Here is a 19617-nt window from a genome sequence, read left to right as displayed (position 1 = left end):
TTTCTAGGTATTAATAAATTTACGAGAAAGATCTTGAGACCACACACTATACCGAATAACGAAGTAATAGATTTACTATCGAGGGTGCCGGACGACGAAATTTTAGTAAGTAGTTTTTCAGATATTTTTACAGATGTCTGTGTACGTTATTTTTAATTATATCATTAGATGTGTAGTTTAAGTCAGCCATAGCTTCCAACTTTAGCGGCGAATTAAAAAGCAAGCGGTAATTGTTAAGAAAATTTAGGAAGATCGCCCAGATATTAACCAATTTTAAGCATTTTTTTTATAATTTCAGTTGGACTGTCGAGAACTGAAGCCACATCCACCAAGCGAACATAGAAGAGATGTAAGAAAGAAACATAAGGCTTCGTAACAGACTAAGAACTGGATCCAACGAAGGATCAAATATTGTGCTTCGAAAATTTCATCCAGTAAAATTAAATGAATAATTTTAAACCACCCACAAACTGCAATGTCGTCTAAATAAATTTTATATCCATTTAAAAATTAAACGAATGTTGTATATTTGTGCGAGTAAACACGAATAGATATAAATAAAAGCCAAATGAAACAAAATAATTTTGTTTTTAAGGTGAAAAGGCATATAATGCATTTAAATAAGTCTTTATACAACAACTGAACTGTTACAAAGTTTATCTTGGTTTTCGTATAAAATTACAACATGTTCTAAACGAAATATTAATTACGACAGTTCAATTCAAATAAGATGTAAATATTCTCATACCTCTCTAAAACTTTTTTTGTAAATCATGTAGACTTTTTAAAACTATCATCTTGAACTATAAATTCGAATTATTTAAGGACTTATGAAATATATCTAGTTATTATTATTTTTGTATATAAAAATATTACTTTTGTAAAGTCTTCCTTGCTTTTTATTTTATGAAATAGATTTAATATTAACGTTTTTATTTCATATTTTTATACTTGCTTTAGTAATTATAATAATAATCAAAGTCCACCCATGTTAGTAAAATTTGTCTAGGCAGACTTATTATTAATCAAATCAGAATAGCTTGCAAGTTGATTGAAATAAAAGGTATGCATATTATTCGGAGGTATGCAGCAATAATATGTTATATTTTAGAGCATTATAGTCCCAAATTGTATAAAAAATATATTGTTATTTATAGGTAGGTACTTAGATAGGATTTTTAATACATTTTGGTATCAGATGTTAAATTTGTTGAGTTTAACGTTGAAAAATTTTTTGATGTTCGTTTAAGTAAAAATATTACAAAAAGTTAGAACCTATTTACATCATTCCTCCACGGTTCAATGAAATGTACACAAATAGAATAAGACTGAGACCAATCTCATAAATAAATTTTAAAATATAGGTAGGGGTTGTCTATAATTTTAAAATTATCAATCTAGTTATTAAAAATCTACCAAATCTGTTTTTCATCTAAATACTTTTTCTCATTCCAATTTTTATATTTAGAAATTAATGAAAATTGATCAATCTTACAACTTAGCACAAATTCCATGTAGATGTGAATGTTTTCGGCTTTGTGGTTAAATAACGCAATTCGTACTGCTTTAGAAATAATTGCAAAAAGTATTACTCTGATAGAAATTATTTATGAGATGAACTACTCCCTATACTGTGGTATAAAATTGAACAAGGCTAGAATTTTTTTATTTTTTATTACGCTATCATAAAACTTTAAAATTATTTTAAAAATACGTTAAAATTTCATTCAATTAGTTTATCATAAAAATAACATGGCAGAAGTAGTACTACAAAAGAAAATATTCTTATTAACTTCAATTAATTAAGTAAATAAAAAATCTTTAAAGGTTTGAGAGTTTAAATTTATTTAAAAAAGTTTTGTTACTACCAAGAAATTTTATTTTCAAATTGTTAATCTGTTCTAGTCAATTGCTTCTTCAATGAATAAGTTCCTGAAATAAAGAAGCCGGTCCCGATCAGAATAAAATACCTACATGAGTACCTATTTATTAAACTAAAAAACATAAAAACAACATAAAAAATATAAAAAAGAAATTCCTTTTTTTGTTTTCACAAGCATGTTTCACAATTATTTTTTATATCTTTATGAAAACAAAAAAAAATAGTGAAGAAGAATGAATATTTTAACGATTTTAACTGATCGAGAGCGCGCTTCTTAAGTAAAACTAAGATTTATAATTAAGTTACCAGTGTACTATTATGTTGTCAAAAGCACAGCTTACGGCACTATTTACTAAAACATTTTGCACAATTGCACTTATCAAACAAAAGTTTCTATATTTAATGTAAAAGCATAAAATATTGTGATATTTAAAGCATAATTATTTTACAAAGAAATTTATTAAAACAAATATTGCAGTTTAATTTTTTGAAAATCCTGCACATTCCGACAACTGGATATTTAATATGCATGTTCAATCAGCGTAGTTCCTCTGCCATGGTTGCAGAGTTCAGATGGGAGTCACTTTTTGTAAAAACCTGCCTTACATCAAGGATCGTGGTCAAAGGTAGGTACACCCCGGATTTCTTTAGAGAACCGTGATATAGATATTGAGAGAGAGAGAGAGAGATATTGATAGATAGTGAGGACTGGACCGGTAACCCGAGAATAATGACATGATGAAGATTCCGGCCTTGCTAGGGCACGACTCAGCTGCTTTATTCATAATAATGTCACGAAAGTCAGACGGGAATCGCTTGGCTTGCATAGTAACCGGGTTCCTCCGCAGTAAGGACAATTTGGTATTACCTACTTATGTAAGTACGTATGGATAAGTAAAAAAATAACGCTGAAGGGGGAGTGCAATGGCAAAATGGCTTTTGATTTAACACTTTGATGACTTCGTATACATGGAAGAAAATAGTGTTCAGCTATTTCAGTAACTTATATAAAATTTGAAAATAAGAAAATTTTATTTAACGAACCAATCGTACTTATAATAAAATTGTCATAAGTACTCTATCATATTTTTAATATATACATATTGATTTTTCCTTTTTATATACGTTTTTTATACTTGATCGAAGATAAATACAAAAAGAAACTTTTATGAATTCAAAGAATTGATTGTCTATGATTATTAATTACCTTGGTTCCTGGCAACACTAAATGTTGGCGGCGCGGCAGCCATATTGACTGTCAGTGTCTTTGTCAACGAGTCGTGGCCGAGGAGTGACTGTTCAAGTGCCAATTACAATTCCGAAAAACTCCTCTCATCCACCTCAAAAAAATGGGTTCCAAAATTCAAGAGTACAAGGACACATTGGAGCGCACTCTCAATGACAAAAGCAAGCCATGGGTTAAGTATTTGGACTTGGCCGAACAGAAATCCGGCGTGAACAGAGTTTACCTTTTCGTTGGTACGTGCACATTTTTTTAGCGTTTATTTATATCCGTAGCGCTCTTTGACGTTTATTAACTTCTTGTGCAGGTCTTGTGGCGTTCACCGGTTTATATTTAGTATTTGGTTTCGGCGCGGAGTTGATATGCAACTCAATTGGATTTCTTTATCCTGCGTACATGTCGATGAGGGCATTGGAATCGCCACAAAAGGATGACGACACCAAATGGCTGACTTATTGGGTGGTGTTCTCGTGCTTCAACCTCGTGGAGTACTTCGCCGACTTCATCGTCGGCTGGTTCCCTCTGTACTGGCTCATGAAGGTGAGTTGCTGCCATATGTTTTAACTGTGTAATTAACAAATACTCTAGAAAATGTACCAGAATATTCCAAGGTAGGTTTTACCTGAGGCTCAATCCTGTAGGGTTTTACAGAAATTATAGTAGGATAATGATGTTACTTAATGTCTACACTATCTCAGTGATAAATTTTATCAAAGTCTGTGTACTTATTAATTTATGGGTTTGTTTAAATAAGATCCAAAAAAATCTGTACAGGTAATATCTGTATGAATAAATATTGTTGTCTGTTTATAGACCAAAAAATAATTTTGTATTCCTATTAGTTAACAAAGCACAGTGTGATAGTTCAAATAATCTTATATGCCATCTTTGCATAATGTATTGCCATTTTTTAAAGCATTCAGAAGTCATTTTATTACAAGAACAAGATCAAAATGCTTATTTAAATAACTTACAAGATTAGTGTATGCTTATTTGAAAAGACAATCCTCAAGAAAACTACTTACTTTGTTTGAATAAGAACTAATGTTTGTAAAATAGAAAAAAATCTATTATGCATTGTGTTAATTGTTATGGGAACAATATGATAAAACCCATGACATTTTTTTTTTTTCATTCTTTCTTTCTTTATGCTGTTACCATATTGTACCTCAATTTTGTAAAAATCAGACAAATAATTGTTTGTCCTTGTAAGATTTGGGGTATACTTTCTTATTCCCCTTCCACTCATATAGGAAAATACATACAAAATTGGCCTAGGGAATTCTCAATTCTTTTGGTGATACATAATTATGTTGCCTTGTCAGTTAGTTGCTCTGTAAACCATTTAATATAATTTTATTGACTGATTAATTGATATTTGGGAGATAATTCTGAGAAGGGAAAAAGAAAGATAGTAGTTTCATTGTATATTTCATCTTAGGTTTCAACTGATATGTGTTATCAAAATTAGTTTTTAATTACAAGTTGACTTGGAATCCACAACATTCTCATTACCAGTGTTCAACGATGTAGTTAAGTACAAAATGGCCACATGGTACTTTCCAAATATTGTGTAATCAAATAGTAATTTGATAACAATTGTTAGCTAACAAAATTAAAATTTCATAACTTTTGTTCTTTATATATTTTTTTCACGCACTGTTTCACTTCAGTTAAAATCTGTGTTAGCAGAATTTTTTGATGGAATTATCATGTCATTGAAAGTGTTGGTTTGTAAAAGTCTTCTCAATAAATCCATTCTTTGAAAAGTCCATAAAAATACATGGTATACTAGTATTTGCCTGCAGGTCTGCTCACATACTGTCATACTACATCATCCTGGAACATTACTTTTTGGGTATGATTTAAACTATATGACCTAAGTGATTATGTGTGCGCCAAAATAAAGCGTTAAGGACATGGACAAACATACACACTATCCTATTTATAATATTAGGTAGTATCGAAAAGTATAGAATGAATGTTTCAGAAAATTTATTTATAGTAAAATTCATGTAGGTTCCATTTTTATTAAACAACAGTAAAGTATAATTTAGCTATATTTAACTTCTTTTTGTATCCGCATGATTCACACAAAGCACCGGAAGTTACCTAGATCAATTCCATGACGATTATATTGCGTGTACAGTCGCACAGTAAAGGAATAAAGTTTAAAGAATTTATTCTCATAAATGGTTACAAATAAATCTTCTTACATGAGAACAATATTTATAAAAGTATTTATATAAGTAGGTGTACTAAAAGCACACACCGTGAGCATTTAAACAAAAAGATTTCAAATGATAACAAAAATTAGGCAGGCAAAAAAAAATTGTTACTATGAGGGAAGTCAAAAAGTCTCACTTATTTTATGACTTAAAGAATAAGCAGTTATCGACGACATAGTCACGTAACTTTCATATGAAATTGTGAAAGGACTGCTTTTGTGTTTATATCAATGTATCTCACATATTGCTTGTTAACGATTGTAAATAAGCGGGTTGGCAGATCGAACCCGATAAAGTGAGACAGCGGCAGGTTACCCACTATGCCAAATACGCCGTAAAAATGATCATCGATAAATAATAATAATAAATTGAAACATTGGTGCCGGGAACCACACGGCAGAAAAACTAATAGGACCACTCCATCTCTTTCCCATCGATGTCGTAAAAGGCGACTAAGGGGTAGGCTTATAAACTTGGGATTCTTCTTTTAGTATCTCAATTCTATCTTAAAGCCAAATAGCTGAATGTAGCCCATGGCTCTGTCTACCCCGCGAGGGATATAGACGTGATTATACGTATGTATGTATTGGTATTACTTGGTTTGGTACCTACAGTACTGTACCTTGTTTAGCTTTGTATCCGTGTTTAGGGTACAAGGTCTTCTCGTCATGTAGGTGATTAGCAACACAATAATGAGCTCAGTGGCGCACTAGGTGATAATTTGGTGATGGTTTTTTGTTAAAATATATTGAAGAGGTATATATTTTAGTCTTTTATGTTTCCAAAATATACCTGGGTTTGAAGCGATTCTAGCAAATTCAGTGCAAAGTTCCTATTGTTATGCGATTGCTCTTAAGTACGCTATTCGACCACAAATTATTTAGAGAGTCATTTCAAGATTTGTATTATATGGAATACTTACTCGACAATGTAATTTTTTTAAATAAATACATACTTAGAAAGATAAACATCAAGATCCAGGCCAATTAGAAAAAAATGTTGTCATGACCTGATCGGCGATCAAACTCGCTTCGTGGTTTATTCACACTACCATAGCCCCAAATATGCCGTGAAAGATACCTAAATAGCTTTATATTATATCTTTGTATTTAATGTCTGTTTTTAATCAGTACTTTTTGTTATCTAATCGCTATTCTTCATCACGTATCGTCGTGATCTTGAACTCAAATGATTACTTGTTTTAACGTCTGTCTGCATGACGTCAGTCCTTTTTAATACGTATCGTTTGTGTAGGATTGCACAATTTTTGCATGTCATAAACTGGTCATAAGTTATCTTGAACAAAGTTTTAGATGACGAAATGTTGGTTCCCGTACGCTGGGAAAATTCGGAAGTTTAGTTATTCTTACGGTTACTTAGGGAAATAGCTACCTGTTGATGATAGAATACTGACAAAATCGTCACCATTGCATTAAAATAAAATCCAAAATGTCTATTAAATTTTGTAGTATTTTCTAAATCAATTACTGAATTTACATTTTAGTAATGAACACCTTCCCTTTTAAAAATATTCTTACATTAATATATAATTTTGAATATTAATAAATTATAATATTAACTTCCAGTGCATCTTCGTCATATGGTGTTTCCTGCCGACTGATTTCAACGGCTCCCTCATCATTTACCACCGCATCATCCGTCCCTACTACTTGAAACACCACGACCGCATCGACCAAATCGCTTCCTCTGGTAAGTAATTTTAAAAGTCATTAATCCAAAAAAATATTTGTGTAGGATTTTGTAAAAAGAAAAAAAATGGTATAAGTAATTTTTGCACACTTAAATTATTTAAGAGTAAGTAATAAGAGTAGGATTAAAATGTGGTTAGTATACAAAATAATATTTTCTCAATATTTATAGGAAATAAAAATTGTGTATGGTTATTTCTTTGCACAGTTAAATCTAACCCAATTAAGTGGCAGGAAAACGTAGGTTGTAAATTTCATATTATTTATTCAGTTTATTTTTTTTTTGTCTTGTTTTTTTACATGTAAAAAATGAAACACTTGTTCTATTTTAGAGCTGAAAGACATTATAAATATGGCCAACAAGAATATAGATAAGACAATGAAGTCTTTCGCCGATACTATGAAGGAGTTGCACAAAGATTAAGTACAGTATGTACAAACATACAATACATCTATGTGCATGACATGAGCTTATAATTACTATATGTGCTAATATATGTTTGAATATATATTGCACTTACTCACTATACTGCTTTGGTATCAGTTTATTATCAAAATTATAGATGGGAAGTCTTCTTACACGTTTAGCTATGTTGTTCCAAATTTTTATCACTACTCGTAATTATCATTTTATTTTAAAAAGGCTAAGTTCTATTTTTATAACCCATTGTATGTTAAGTATTAAAACCTAATCTTAAAGCAATCCTATTTATTTTACAAGCGAAATTTCTTCTAAATTTAATTAACTAAAAAATATAAAATACTGGAAGAATAGTACTAACTGGGCGTATAAGTAGGTAGGGGAGACCGGGTATGGTTGTCTCACGGGTTGGTTGTCACAGCGGCCATAACACAAAAACGAACGAACGAATGAGTCTATTGAATGACGTCACAAGAGCGCAACAGCAATACCTCGCTCCCCACCTCAAGTCAGTGGCCTCCGAAATGCCGTGACGACAACACGTACGTTTGTTTTTTTCGCACAGTGAAAGTAAATTTTTGTGCCACTGCATCGAACCTCGTAAGTACAAGAAAAATTAACATACTAACAAGCTTTCCATACATTTATGATGGTAAATATTTGTTTAATGATAGGGCTCTGTAGTTTTTTGATATCCCTTCATTTGACTTTTTTTTGTTGGTTATTTTTCTAAACCGTGTTTTGGGGCAGGTTGTCTCACGTTCTTGCGGGCAGGTTGTCACATGTGACAACCTGCCCCAAAGTATACATGCTGGCTGTGTGTTTTAGAACATTGCTATATAATTCAACTAACTAACTTTGTCACAGGATATAAAACCTGCGGGATTTGTCCATTCAATAGAGACATATTTCAAGAGCATGATTATATGCCATCTTCTGTCACGGATAGACCATTAATTACGGTTCAAGATAATGAGATTGTTCCCAATGTCATCGACAATTCATCACATAATTGTCCTACTGAAGACAACAACACTAGCCCTAACGAACCTGTTGCAAGTCCATCTATTCTTGATAACCCTGCATTGCCAGAAGATAATAATGACTTTGTTGATCGTGCAATGACGCCAGAAGCAACACGTCAGAGTCAAGTTTTAGAGGAGTCCATGGCGATACCTGGTCCAAGTGGTGTAAGAACTTTTCTGACTGTATCACCCCAAATTTTGAAACCACTACCAAAAGCACCTCCACGCAAATTGCAACGAGCTGATAAAAGAAAATGTAAATCAGCAATCCTAACAGATACACCGGAAAAGACATATTTAGAAGAGAAAAAAAAGGAACAAGATGCGAAGAAAAAAAAGTATCGAAAAGAGTTTTGAGTGAGAAAAATGAAAAGAAAAGAGTTACTAAAGGGAATAAGAAAAGGAGGAAATCTGTTGACAGTCAAGAGAGTGAAATTGAGAATGAATATTTCTGTTTAGTGTGTCTGTCGCCATACTCAGCTAGCAGGTCTAGAGAAGTATGGGTCCAATGTCAGGATTGCAAGCTTTGGGCCCATGAAGAATGCACGCCTGGACTACCAAATTACATTTGTCAAAATTGTGACTCTGAATATTCAGACTGATATGAATACTGATCATAACTTCATTAGGTTAAGGATATTTGATAAAAACATATTTTGTAAGTCACTGACTGATTAAAAAAACGTCCCAAATATTTGCTTATAAATAGGTAACTATACTATTATTTTATATTTTGTTTTCTTAGAGAAGTCTAATAACAATAAGTGTTAAGTATATTTAAAAATATTATATTTGCTTAAAGCAAGTTTAAGTTCCTCTTGTTTGGTAAATTATGACTCTGAATACCTATTCAGAGTAATATGCAGAATAACAGTTTGGTCTAATGACTGATTAGTAGCTACATAAGAGATAAATGACTGATTATGATAATAAAACGTACAAATAATAATGACCTGAGGCCAAAGTGACTAGGTTAAAACTTACAATAATGATTGTTTTTATGTTAAGCTTTTAATTTCAAAGAAAAAAAACCTGTTGAGTGCAATTATACGTATGTTAAAGATTACTGCCTGTATTTGTTATTAAAATAAATACTTTTTTGATTCAAATAAGTGTCTTTTTTCTCATAAACTCTATGTAATTTTATTTGTGACTTCTTACCCCATATACTGTGACAACCATCCCAGACTCGGGGTTAAAAGTCACACTTCTCTCTTTTAGAAAAATGTTGTTTTTTTGCTTAACAGATAATAATATACAAAGAGACTTTACTTTTTTATACATTACTATAGTTACTTTATTAATTGGTCAACAATCGTCATTTGCAAATGGTAAACTTTTGTAGTAAAATGAATATTTTTAAAAATGTGACTTCCAACCCCGGTCTCCCCTAGTCAGTTTGTTTCGTGATGTCTGATGGTGGGGGGTGGTAGCTATGTGTAATTTGTTTAAAAAAATCGTTTTGTTTGGCAACCATCCCTTGTTAAATTTCAACCAAAGTATAAATATTTGTAACAGCAAAAAATAAATGTACAAATAGTACATTCATATTGATGAACAAACAGTAAAGTGAATCTTTTATCTTATCATCATAAAATATAACCGATGACTGAAGGTTATTTTGGTATATTTTATTAGTTACGCTTATGCTTAAATGCTGGCCTGGAACCGAAGGCATCATTTTGTTGTTATTTAGGCTAAGAAAAAAATATATATTTATAATTTTTTTTTTAGTTATCAGTTTATACACTTATTTTCAAATAAGAACTTATCAGTATAATTCTTTTTTTAATTCAGTTTTTTTTTAAACAATAGTAGTGGATGTCCACAAGTTAGTGGAAGGGGCAAATCGGAAGATCAACGCTTCTATGAAAAAGCTATCAGAATCTCCCACACCTCACTCTCACTAGCCCGATGAGACGTGATTTTGAGTAAACTTCTGTTTTTCTAAGTAAATTTTATTCACACTTCTTGTAGTTCCTTATTAATAGAGAACAAGGTGCTTAGATATTGGGTCATTCGCTTAGTTAAAAAAATATATTTTGTGTATATTCATTTGTTTTGTTATTTTATTTTATTCGTATATTTCGTCACTTGAGTTTAACAAAAAGTTATGAAGAATCCAATTCAAAACTTTTATTCATTATAATGGGACACTTTAATGTCACTTAATAATTGTCATATCTTTCGGTTTCACAACATTGGTGGACGTCAAATAAATTGCTTTAAACTTAGTATACTGCCACTTCCAAAGCGTCAGTGTAGAAGAAGCAGTAAGAAACTGCACAGCAGCATTTTCTTCAAATGGAATAAATACTTAAGCTTCAAAAAGAAAATAGAATAATTACTTTAATTATTTCTTTTTTCTAATAGATATACAAAAATAAAATTCCGTTAAAACTTAAATGACGAAAAATCATTCTGTCTACATCAATACTCTATTCCTATCGTTCTTATCAAATACTTGTTCACACTATGCATTATTAAGTATTATCTCATTATTATAGGTAAAGGTAAAGCTGATTAGTGCAAAAACGTACAAACTCGTTGTGGTAAGTCGATATAAAACCGCTTGATATTACTAACGCATGACTGAAATTATGTGCATCTATTATTATATCTGGCAGGAAATATCTAAAATAACACATATGTAGAAAATATATATTTTTTTTACTTTCATTAGTTATACCGGATGCTTTCTCATATTATTGGAAACATTCACTATCTTATTTTCTTAATCAGTATGATTTATAAGTGATTAGAAATGTTATGTTAAATGGATTAAGTTAATAAATTAGATAATTTAATTTTTAATGACGATGGTATAATTATGAATATTAATTATGCACAAAATTATTAATATTCATAATTATACCATCGTTTTGAATTTGTATTTTATGAATATTAATTATGCACCTGTAAGACGGAAAAAGTTATATTTTTATTAGATTTCACCAGCATCGCCTGAAATAACATATAATTATGTATTTTTCATAATGTATCATTCTGCATTAATTGAAACATAAACACACAATCATCATCTTCATCACACCTCAGTAGCAAGGAAAATACTTACCGCTCCTTTTTTCATAAATTTTGTGTAAAAATGTTAAACCTAATCATTGTTGTAATAATATTAGTATTTTATGCTGCTTTCTCATGATGTTACCACCTATTTTAAAAACTATATCCATACAATATTTATTTATATACAAAATGCATCGTGATTTCTTTCAGTTTTCGTTGTTATTTCGCTCAACTGCTTTAAGTGTGAATAATTTATTTATTTTTAAGCTTAATTAAAATCATGATTCTGCTAACTATGTGGACTAATACTGCTTTTAATTTGTTTTTTTTTCTGCATGGGCGATTAGTTGCCATATTTTCTGCCAGATATCTTACTATTTGGCTGTAATGTTTATGCGAAATGATTATTTTAAAAAAAAGTGTAGTTTAGAATATTTTAGTAAAAACGGTTAGGTAATACTTTGATATAGATTTTTAAAATTCCTTATTGGGCGAATGTACAGGATCTTAAACGGAAATGAGATCTTATCGGACGATATCTAGCAAAACTTCTTAGTTAAAAGAAAGTTTCTCCTTGCACAAATTTACTTTGCTTTTTGGTTGCACGTAGGAACTGACATTTTAAATTAATTTAAGCTGAGTATAGTATGTGTGTGTGTGTGTGTGTGTGAATAAAAAAGTTACAAAAAAAACGCATTTATGTTTTATCAATTGACAAGTTTGAATGAAGTTGCAAGTATAAATATTATTAAAGTAAATTGTTGTTGTATGACCTTGATATACTAGAGGTTCCTATAGGAAAACCCTATGATTTCGATAATTATTGTATTTTATAATGAATTTATTTACTTTTTTACAGCCCACCGCTTGGTAGCAGATGCGGTTAGGAAGAACAACTAACTGTCAAATATTACACAGAAGCGGAAAGTACAAATTTTTGCACACGCTTTTGTCACCAGCTTGCAACATGTTGACTGAATTTTAAAATTAAATTACTATCTATTGTATACTTACAACTTTTAAATCATCGAACCGTTTTGACTTACACATTCGTGTGTTATAAAAATCTTGCCTTTTCATTATGGTCTTACTTATAAAGGCTGTATCAAGGCAACGCTTCGAAGATAATATTTTACACAAAATTATATCAGGTGCATAAAAAATCTTGCCAATGCATCGATATTAAATTAAGTTTAAATATTGTCCTTCACATTTTTTACACATTTTCACAATGCGCTTTGTGATCAAGGCACAGTAACCGTATTTATTGTTTTCTAAAATCGTGACACAAGTTTTTTACAGTTTTCTTTTAGAATTAAATTGATAGTTGAATATTACTCGGGCCTCTTTTAGGGCTTAGAAGCTAAGTAAACCCTTAAGTTTTTTCTATACTTTAAGATCTCTTCGTGAAGCAATGAATTCTTATTTCAATGTCTTTCTATAAAAAGATATTTCTTTTATTCTAGATTTGCTCAAGGAATGTTAGTTTATCTGTTGTTTATTTTTTAAGGTTGAATCAATAGTTTTTAATGTGATTTGGAGAAAATATGTTGCCATGTAATAAATTGCAGCTATACCAATAGTAGTTCACGAATTTTATACTGTTTTTGTATACTCCCTAGTGACTCGAAAAAGCATCAAACTTGACATTTTTCTCAGTTATTACCAACTGTGAAAAAGTTAAATTTGGCGCGATTTCAAGTTTCAATGAGTGGAAGTGAAAAAACCCCATAATGTTGCCATTTTGTAATATTTAGTAGTTCACATTTGCTTGCAAGTAAAATCTATGTTATGCATATTTTAATGTGCCTTCTGTGGATTGGGCTGCGTACATTGTAATTGTATTTACACAAGGAAATGTTAATCTTGTATTTTTTTCACGTAATAAAAGGAATTCATTGTAATATTGCGTTGTTTGATTTTAACAAGGAGGCACTTTAGAACCTTCAAGCTCTCGCAACTCTCATTAGTTTTTTTTTAAATGCTTAAGCATTCTGATGGCTATGTTCTAACTCTCATTGGTTTCCTCTCCGACCTTGTCGAAGGAAGTCTGGAGGCGAGGAACAGGGACAAAGCCAACAGTCTCGAAGGCTGACAGGCCACGCTCAGCTGGATGGCAGAGTATATAATAGAATTGGCATTTAGATATAATAGTGTCAGACATTAAATAATATTTCCTGAAACTGCTGATGCTAAAACAATAAACAACATAATGATAAAAAAAAACCTATTTGTTTTGGACACTAATCTAATCTCAGAAACAAACCTTTTTAAGGATTTTATACCTATTACCTCAAACGTCATTTATGACATCCATGGGAAAGTGATAGAATAATTATGATTGTTTGGGTTAAGAATACTGGTTGAGGGTGCAATTTAGAATGAATAGTTGGGTTCTTCCTCTTGGCTTAAGGTTACATCCTCACCTTTCTGGAGAAGAGTCCAGGGTATGCCTTTGACCATGGATCCTAGATTGGGTGAGTCAGGTTTTTACATAAAGCAACTCCAATCTGACCTCCGCAACCATGCAGATGAACCTCACCCGTATTGGATCCATGTTTACAGTTTACATCCAGTTGCCTGTTGTTGCGATGTTTTCCCTCACTGTAAGAGTATCGGTTCATATAGAAAAAAATTGTTGGTTTGTTTGTCTTTAAACTTAGGTACAGAAATAAAACCAAATTTTTAAAACAAATATGTACTAAAACTAATAAATAACTAATTACATCTATATCTTAAGACGCCTGTTCAGATTTCTCAGCTTCCGCCAATTTTGCCAATCTCTCTTGTTCAGTTCTTCGGTTTCTCCACGCTGTCATGTAAGACCTTGGATGGATGGGGAAAAAGCCGGACAAACCTGCAATTTAAGATTTTTTATACAAAAGGTGAACATTAAGAAGATGGAATAATTACTACTTATTACTTCATTTAGAGAATGAAATAAAACAAATTGGAATTTTGTTTGTAGCTGTTCATTGTGGAGAGCTGTTCAGTCAAGAAGAGTACAGCCATAGGTGTAGACCATTTTTCCAAAAGTTCTCTCATGAATTTAAACCCTTATTGCACTGTAATTTACCTAGAAGTTCTGCAACAGGCGTTGTAACATGGGCCCCTTTGCCAAGCCAGTATTTTATTCTTTCCAAATTTAAAGCCACTAACTTCTCATTGTTTACATTTGGAACGGGATCATACGATCCTAACTGTTCAATGACTGGTTGAGTGTTGATACGCTTGCGCTGTAAAAAAAAGTAAATGTTACATAGTTGGGTTGGTACATAGGTTAGTTGAGTAGGTTATTAGATTCAGAGAAGTATATGCCAACAACTCAAAAATACTATTGTTAATTTGTGGCAGTCCAAGCATAAAGGTACCACTTGGGTGGTATTGAGTTAAGGCCATATTTGGATAGTTAAATAGTTGGTTGATCATATGGAATAAAAAAAAAATTAATCATAATAACATTTATTGGAATAAAAAATTTTCAAAGTTCACACTTACAAAAATCAAATTGTTGGGAAACAGGCATTGAAAGTTTAAGCTGTATTATCTAAAGATCTAGTTGTCAGTTACATAGATTATTATTTATTATTATAGAGCAATATGTTAAGTATAAAATCAATTAGTTAATGTTATGGAAACATTATCGAATAAAAAAATAGAAGCTTAAAACTAACTTTATAATAAGTTTAGTAAAAGGGCCCAGTTGAATACAATAAAATTTTAAACTGTAATAGCTAAAGATCTAGTTGTCAGTTACATAGATTCTTATTTATTACAATAGAACAATATGTTAAGTATAAAATCGACTAGTTATTATTATGGCAACACCATCGAATAAAAAAATAGAAGCTTAAAACTAACTTTATAATAAGTTTAGTAAAAGGGCCCAGTTGAATACAATAAAATTTTAAATTGTAATAGCTAGAGATCAAGATGTCAGTTACATAGATTCTTATTTATAATAATAGAGAAATATATTAAGTATAAAATCGACTAGTTTTTATTATGGCAACACTATCGAATAAAAACTTAAAACTAATTGGTAGTTATGTTAAGTTTAGGAAATGGGTCGAGTTGACCGAAATTAAGTTATATTTCGCGTACATTTTAACACACATTTATTAAGAATATACTACTCGTAGGACATTATACAAAAACAGATTAAATTTACGTCAAAAGAATAAAAATTAATGAATTAAAAGTCATTAATACGACACATTACAAAAAAGAAGAATTAACCTATTACAGGTTTCAAAAGTCAGAATTAAATCTCAAATATTTTCTGACCTGCGCTTTGGACAAAAATATGACCCGTTTCTTACTTGATTCCTATGACCGACTTCCTTGCAGTATGAACAAGTTGGCAAAAAATATAATGGCCCTATCTGTTGAGAGCTATGTGGTAAATGAACTTGCTGAGCAAAATCAAAAGAGTATATTTTTTTGACAAACTGCGCAAATTTATTATCATTGGAGTACTGTTTTATATAATTAACTGCATCAGCTCTGGTTTGTAAATTATAACAGTTAGTCAAAAAATCTCTATTATAAAATATCGCTGTTGACAGTAGATGTCTTTGTGGTTGGTTAAACATCGACATTAGTTGTTATTTAACTCATTATCATTATAGAATTCAATTTCAATCATTCAATTTAAAGAGTGTTGATAACTGGTCCCTTTTCACTAAACATATAATTGCAATTTTCTCACGTTGTGTTCGTTATTTACAGACGATTATTATACGAAAATGTAGCCCATTGCATGTTGCATTAAAATCCATTAAAATCGCATAATGCCAATTTTCCACCTTTTTTCACAAAATCTCAAATATCTCGGAAACTAGAAAGTGCTCAGTGGGCCCTTTTCGCTTGGACGGCCACATTTAATGGCACTTACATGAGTTACAGATATGTGGAAGAATGGTCTGTTGGTGCATCCGTGACGAATAAGGCGGATAGATTTGGCCGCTTTGGCAAAATACCGCCCTGTGCCACTGGCAGGAGGAAGTGACATTTTATTAGTTTTTACTTTATTTATTTTACGGATTCTTTTCACTTTTCAAAAATTAAGATTGTTATTTTTTATAACCTCTAAAACTATGAAAAAGTAATATCTTGACAATATTATACTTGACATTGAGAGCTTCGCTTGTCAAATGTATAACACATTATCGTCAGGCAAAGATCTTTGACCATACTGCATAAACTATCCCACTGCTCTGAGGAGTTATTGTGTTTTTCGTAAACATTCATTACTGGCTCATGCGTGAGTGACCGTCTAAATTATGCCTGTAAAAATTGTAGGTACTCCTTTTTGGGATTTCAACTCCAATAGCAAACGATTAATAAATGAAAATGGTTCGTTTATCTGTCTGTTCCATCACAACACAATCGATTTCCAGAAATGTAGCATTTTTAATATGTATAATAAGGATTTGATTTATTTAAGGATTTTAATTATTTTATTTACCAATTCAAGTTTGTTATTTATGATTAAGTACGTATTTATAAGATTATAATAATAAAGTGCAAATCTCAGCTATGGCGTTGCTACGAGCTACGGTGTTGCTCCGAGCTCAGCTACGGCGGTACTACAAGCTAAGCTACGAGTTACGCTACGGCGTTGCTCCGAGCTCAGCTACGGCGGTACTACAAGCTTAGCTACGAGTTACGCTACGGCGTTGCTCCGAGCTCAGCTACGGCGGTACTACAAGCTTAGCTACGAGTTACGCTACGGCGTTGCTCCGAGCTCAGCTACGGTGGTACTACAAGCTAAGCTAGGAGTTACGCTACGGCGTTGCTCCGAGCTCAGCTACGGCGGTACTACAAGCTTAGCTACGAGTTACGCTACGGCGTTGCTCCGAGCTCAGCTACGGCGGTACTACAAGCTTAGCTACGAGTTACGCTACGGCGTTGCTCCGAGCTCAGCTACGGCGGTATTACAAGCTTAGCTACGAGTTACGCTACGGCGTTGCTCCGAGCTCAGCTACGGCGGTACTACAAGCTAAGCTACGAGTTACGCTACGGCGTTGCTCCGAGCTCAGCTACGGCGGTACTACAAGCTAAGCTACGAGTTACGCTACGGCGTTGCTACGAGCTAAGCTTCAGTTTTACTACAACTAACGCTACAGAACTCAAATTAGTCCCGGTCAGATCCTGACATATCTATTAGTAATTTCTTTTTATTACCATTATGATAAATTTCAGCACAAATTGTAATTTATCTGTGCGTTTATTCATAATGTGTGCTATCTTTGCTTTTCTTCATAATGAAGAAAATTTATTAGCCACCTGCCGTGCGTGATGATTGGTCCGGAAATACAAGCATTAATGGTTTTGAATTAACAAAAACCTAATTTTCGTAAACGTAAAACCAATTTTTTTTATAGCTACAAAGATAAAACTTTTATCAGCAATAATTACAAAGCATTATTTTGAGAATAAAAAGTACCAATTACATTTTTCACAATCATAAAAAAAAGCCACAAATAGCCATTGTTTTTGAGACAATTTATTTTATGTACCAGGCGCCCATGAAATGATGAGAGTGATCTAATTCGCACAGTGGCGCCGCCGGCAAACGGCGTAATTTTTACGAGAGTAGAGATCCCCGCTTTCATTCATCGTCCGAACATAATAGTGCGGGCGCTTATCATTATCGATGTTTAAGAAAACAAAGAAACCATTTGGCAAAGTCTACGTAATGTAAAACGTATATTGTAATGTGTAAAAGGTGACTTACGTATATTTTGAGTTGTCATTTCGAAAACTTAATATCAATTTATAGAAGTGAAGGTGTACACTATCGATGGTATGATACGGAACACTTGGCTAATAGCACTTTAGGATAAGTATACACCCCCATCTCTTTCCAGTGGTTGTCATAAATTGGACTAAGAATAAAAACTTGGGAATAGCTAAAACCGTGAAATTTGTACAATTAGAAATCGATTAACGAAATAAATTACTTGGGGTTAGCTTAGGCTAGCATTACTCATAGGTTCCTATAAACATTTTTATTCTTGTTTTAAAATTTAATAAATACAATAAACACCACCACTAAAACAAAAATCTTATTCCAATGTCTCAACATCACTCAAGTTGTATAAGTAGATAGGTAATAATCGAAAACGAAGATATCGATAAAACTCCCATCACTATACTCCTCCCGATCACTAGCAGAATCTGACCGATATAACGCCGACCTTACTCCCGACAGAGACAGGAATATACAAAAAGTAGTGAACAAAAAAAGGATAGATGACGTATGTGGGTCACGGGATAAGAACCGTCTTGGAGGGACCGCTGTAAAAAAGCGCTGCATCGCTGAAATATAGTGTTGCTGAAAAATAGGGGCTGAAATTTTCTAAAAATAGACCTTTAGAGCTTTTGAGGTCGGTACTCGGTATAATTAATGATGCCTTAACTACTCTAGTAAAAGTACAATTTAATGAGTGAAATTAGAGAATTTAAGCTCTGCGTGAATTTAATCACCTATGTTTATTAAAGTTATTTTTTTTCAAAATTTAAACCCATTTCATTTGAAATAAACCTATATACCATATTTCAATTTAAACCCATTTCATTTGAAATAAACCTATATACCGAATAAAACCTTTTTTCGATATTTTTCTAGATAACCTTCCCCATGTTTTTGTGTTCGGATTGACCGTCCCTGATGAACGGGACCATTGAGTGTTGTGACCATTGGCTATGTCTTAAGAACGTGTGCGTAGATTACTTGGGTTCGCACCTCTTCTTCCTTTAGACATGATGTTTTTCAATTAACTCAGAACTTAATTCCTCCTCAATAATATCTAGTCTCATTCAAGCATGTGAATCTAAACTTTTTATTTCTTTTTTCTCCCTCTCTCGTGACTTTTTTCTTCTCTCTCTTCTACTCTCAGTCTTTCGTTCGGACCTCTTTCTGGCCTCTCTCTTCCCTCTTTGTTCGGTTTGAAGTGTTTTTAGTTTTAAGTCCATTTTTTTCATTGTTCTTTACTTCTAGTTATTTTATTGAAGAAGACGTTATATTGATATGGTTTTACAATATTATTGTCAGATTTTTTTAGATAAATGCCT

The 19617-nt window shown here is 32.0% G+C and overlaps 3 protein-coding genes across 14 annotated transcripts in view; 2 read left to right on the top strand and 1 right to left on the bottom strand.

Annotated features, from left to right (window-relative positions):
- The window catches only part of LOC106138504 (multiple C2 and transmembrane domain-containing protein), a 30479-nt gene extending 29841 nt beyond the window's left edge, over positions 1 to 638 (top strand). For all 9 annotated transcript variants that reach the window (XM_060951756.1, XM_060951750.1, XM_060951752.1 and 6 more), the window contains 2 exons: positions 8 to 105; positions 299 to 638. In XM_060951756.1, the coding sequence (XP_060807739.1) occupies positions 8 to 105; positions 299 to 376 (176 nt within the window). In that variant the 3' untranslated portion in view covers positions 377 to 638. The remainder of the gene's footprint in view (positions 1 to 7; positions 106 to 298) is intronic.
- Positions 639 to 3126: 2488 nt separating this feature from the next.
- On the top strand, positions 3127 to 13441 carry LOC106138506 (receptor expression-enhancing protein 5). Of its 4 annotated transcripts, XR_001228717.2 has the most exons (6): positions 3127 to 3361; positions 3433 to 3665; positions 6940 to 7063; positions 7395 to 7491; positions 11016 to 11060; positions 12395 to 13441. XR_001228717.2 is itself a non-coding variant. In XM_013339676.2 (5 exons), exons 1-4 carry the CDS (start codon positions 3232 to 3234, stop codon positions 11033 to 11035), a joined length of 507 nt encoding a protein of 168 aa, XP_013195130.1. In that variant the 5' UTR covers positions 3127 to 3231; the 3' UTR covers positions 11036 to 11060; positions 12395 to 13441. The 4 variants fall into 4 exon arrangements, 3 of the variants coding, with proteins under 3 accessions (XP_013195130.1, XP_013195128.1, XP_013195129.1); XM_013339676.2 differs by lacking the exon at positions 7395 to 7491; XM_013339674.2 differs by lacking the exon at positions 11016 to 11060.
- A 787-nt stretch (positions 13442 to 14228) lies between these two features.
- LOC106138496 (small ribosomal subunit protein bS16m) lies at positions 14229 to 16666 on the bottom strand. Its single transcript, XM_013339654.2, has 3 exons — positions 16433 to 16666; positions 14612 to 14771; positions 14229 to 14392 (listed from the first exon to the last, which is right to left on the bottom strand). The coding sequence occupies exons 1-3, from the start codon at positions 16547 to 16549 to the stop codon at positions 14271 to 14273; spliced, it is 399 nt and encodes a 132-aa protein (XP_013195108.1). The 5' UTR covers positions 16550 to 16666; the 3' UTR covers positions 14229 to 14270.
- Between the last annotated feature and the right edge of the window lie 2951 nt (positions 16667 to 19617).

This window comes from Amyelois transitella, chromosome 26 (genome assembly GCF_032362555.1).
Source record: "Amyelois transitella isolate CPQ chromosome 26, ilAmyTran1.1, whole genome shotgun sequence".
In the NCBI taxonomy this organism is placed as follows: domain Eukaryota; kingdom Metazoa; phylum Arthropoda; class Insecta; order Lepidoptera; family Pyralidae; genus Amyelois; species Amyelois transitella.
This window is presented reverse-complemented; position numbering and strand designations above follow the sequence as displayed.

Bases quoted from the DNA above. Each gene is read 5' to 3' on its own strand.
- LOC106138506 (XM_013339674.2), top strand. From the start codon at position 3,232: ATGGGTTCCAAAATTCAAGAGTACAAGGACACATTGGAGCGCACTCTC. The intron at 3,666-6,939 runs GTGAGTTGCTGC...ATTAACTTCCAG, and splicing joins CTCTGTACTGGCTCATGAAG to TGCATCTTCGTCATATGGTG. The intron at 7,064-7,394 runs GTAAGTAATTTT...GTTCTATTTTAG, and splicing joins CGACCAAATCGCTTCCTCTG to AGCTGAAAGACATTATAAAT.
- LOC106138496 (XM_013339654.2), bottom strand. From the start codon at position 16,549: ATGTCACTTCCTCCTGCCAGTGGCACAGGGCGGTATTTTGCCAAAGCG. The intron at 14,772-16,432 runs GTAAGTGCCATT...TTTTTTTTACAG, and splicing joins TCCACATATCTGTAACTCAT to CGCAAGCGTATCAACACTCA. The intron at 14,393-14,611 runs GTAAATTACAGT...CTTAAATTGCAG, and splicing joins GCCTGTTGCAGAACTTCTAG to GTTTGTCCGGCTTTTTCCCC.